Source organism: Corvus brachyrhynchos, unplaced genomic scaffold (assembly GCF_000691975.1).
Source record: "Corvus brachyrhynchos isolate BGI_N302 unplaced genomic scaffold, ASM69197v1 scaffold200, whole genome shotgun sequence".
NCBI classification, from domain to species: domain Eukaryota; kingdom Metazoa; phylum Chordata; class Aves; order Passeriformes; family Corvidae; genus Corvus; species Corvus brachyrhynchos.
In genome coordinates, this window is record NW_008236184.1 from 5,234,685 (window position 1) to 5,237,125 (window position 2,441).

Here is a 2,441-nt window from a genome sequence, read left to right on the forward strand (position 1 = left end):
TCCATCCATCCCTCCATCCCTCCATCCATCCATCCCTCCATCCATCCATCCATCCCTCCATCCATCCCTCCATCCCTCCATCCCAAAGGAGCCACGGCCATTCCCAATTCCCCACCCCCACTCCAACCCCGCATTCCCGTCCTTATCCCTCCCCGTATTCCTGCCCTGCTCCAGTTCAATCCCTGGAAAAGGCCCTTCCCAGCTCCCTGAGGCTGGAATTTTCCAGCCCTTTGAAGTGGGAGGAATCTGCCGGCACTCAGTGACGGAAAAAACATCCGAGCGCCTTTTCCTGCCAGAGTTTGTTTGTCTTTCCAATCCTGAGCTGGGCCTGTTTTCCCAAATAATTCCAGGCTGAGGCAGCTGGAATTTCACAGGATTCTGTGGGATACGCACTCTGTAGAAAATCGGGATGCTGTCAAAAATGTAGGGATACACGAAGGCCAAAATTCGGGAAGCTTTGCTCAGCCGGGGCCGCTCGGCCTCCAGAAACCTGGGAAAAACAGGGAATTCCACAGGGCAGAGTGCGGGAAACACCAGGAATCACACAGGGAATTTCACATGGGATGCACTGGGATGTACTGGGAAACACAGGGAATTCCATATGGGATACACTGGGAATCACACCAGGAATTCCATATGGGATACACTGGGAATCACACAGGGAATTCCACATGGGACGCACTGGGAATCACAGGGAATTCCACATGGGATACACCAGGAATCACACACGGAATTCCACACGGGATACACCGGGAATCACACCGGGAATTCCACATGGGATGCACTGGGATGTACTGGGAATCACAGGGAATTCCACATGGGATACAGGGAGAATCACACAGGGAATTCCACATGGGATACACCGGGAATCACACCGGGAATTCCACATGGGATGCCCCGGATCCCACAGCCAGGCTGGGGGTGCAGCCCATCCCCCCCCGGAGGGCTGGGAATTTGGCCATGGAATGCTTTGGCTGGGAAGGGAACCGGCAGCTGATCCCATTCCAAGGGCAGGGATTCCTCCCACAATCCCAGGCTGCTCCAACCCAGCCTCGGACATTCCAGGGATCCATCCCCAGCTTCTCTGGGAATGTGGGATAGAGCACCTGCATCATCCCCAGGTTCCCTCCCGATCCAAAGCATCCCAGGATTCCATAAACCCCCTTTGGAACTTCCCACAATTAACGCTCCTCCCGTTCTCCCACATTTCCCTCATCCAACTCTCCACATTTCCCAAGGGAAAAATTCCCTCTTTCCCCTTCCCAGCTCCGGGCTGGCCCAATCCCTGCCCACACTCTCCATCCCTAATTCCTGGTGCTGTCGGAATTCCCACCTGGAGTAGCAGGACAGGCCGGTGCTGAGCACGGTGTTGACCACAGCCACGGGAACGTAAAAATCATGGAATGTGCTCCCGACCCATTCCAACGGGAATGCGTAGGCCGAGTACGCCAGCGCCGAGCCTGGAATCACAGCGGGGCCCGGATAGCTCCCGATCCCGGAATTCCCCTGGAATTCCTGGGCACATCGGCAAAGGCCGGGAATATCCCAAACAGGAGCTGGGAGGAGTGGGAATTCCAGAGGGACCGGAGGCGTGTGGAGCCATGGGAATATCCTGGAATTGCCACTTGCTCCCAGTGAGGCCCTTCCCATTGGGTAAAATCTGGGATTTTCCCTTATTCCCTTTATTCCAAATCCCAACCGAGCCGGGTCTGTCCCAAAATATTTGTGGCCGGAGCTGCTCCAGGACATTCCCAAATTCCAGGGTTCTGGGAGGAGGGAAAGGACGAGCGGGAACTTCCGCCAAACCTCCCCCTGCGGATGTGGCATCCCAGAAATCCGGGCTCACCCAGCCCCTCCTCACCCCCCGCGTTCCCAAATTCCCATAAATCTGGGCTATCCCAGCTCATCCTGCCTCCCAAAATCCCATAAATCCGGATAAATTCCCAAAATCCTGTCAATTTGGGCTAAATTCCTGAAATCCCCTACACCTGAGCTCACACCTGTCCTTCCACACCCCAGCTCATTCCTGGCCCCTTCCCGGCCCATTCCCGGCTCATTCCTGGCTCATTCCCGGCCTGTTCCCAGCTCATTCCTGGCCCGTTCCCAGCCCATTCCCGTTCCCATTCCCGTTCACATTCCCATTCCCATTCCCAGCCCATTCCTGGCCCATTCTCATTCCCATTCCCGTTCCCAGTCCATTCCCATTCGCATTCCTGTTCCCATTCCCATTCCCATTCCCAGCCCATCCCCATCCCCATTTCTGTTCCCATTCCCATCCTTGTTCCCATTCCTGTTCCCATCCCCATCCCCATCCCCATCCCCATTCCCATCCCCGTCCCCGTTCCCACCCCCATCCCCGTTCCCGTTCCTATCCCCATTCCCGTTCCCACCCCCGTTCCCGTTCCCATCCCCGTTCCCGTTCCCCTCCCCGTCCCCTCTCC

At 56.5% G+C, this 2,441-nt stretch overlaps 1 protein-coding gene across 1 annotated transcript in view; it reads right to left on the reverse strand.

Annotated features, from left to right (window-relative positions):
- PAQR5 (progestin and adipoQ receptor family member 5) overlaps positions 1–2,100 on the reverse strand; it is a 5,499-nt gene extending 3,399 nt beyond the window's left edge. Inside the window, exons 1-2 of the mRNA XM_017738481.1 lie at positions 1,334–2,100; positions 394–490 (exon numbers count right to left, since the gene is read on the reverse strand). Coding sequence (XP_017593970.1) covers positions 394–490; positions 1,334–1,827 — 591 coding nt within the window. The 5' untranslated portion in view covers positions 1,828–2,100. The remainder of the gene's footprint in view (positions 1–393; positions 491–1,333) is intronic.
- Positions 2,101–2,441: the final 341 nt, after the last annotated feature.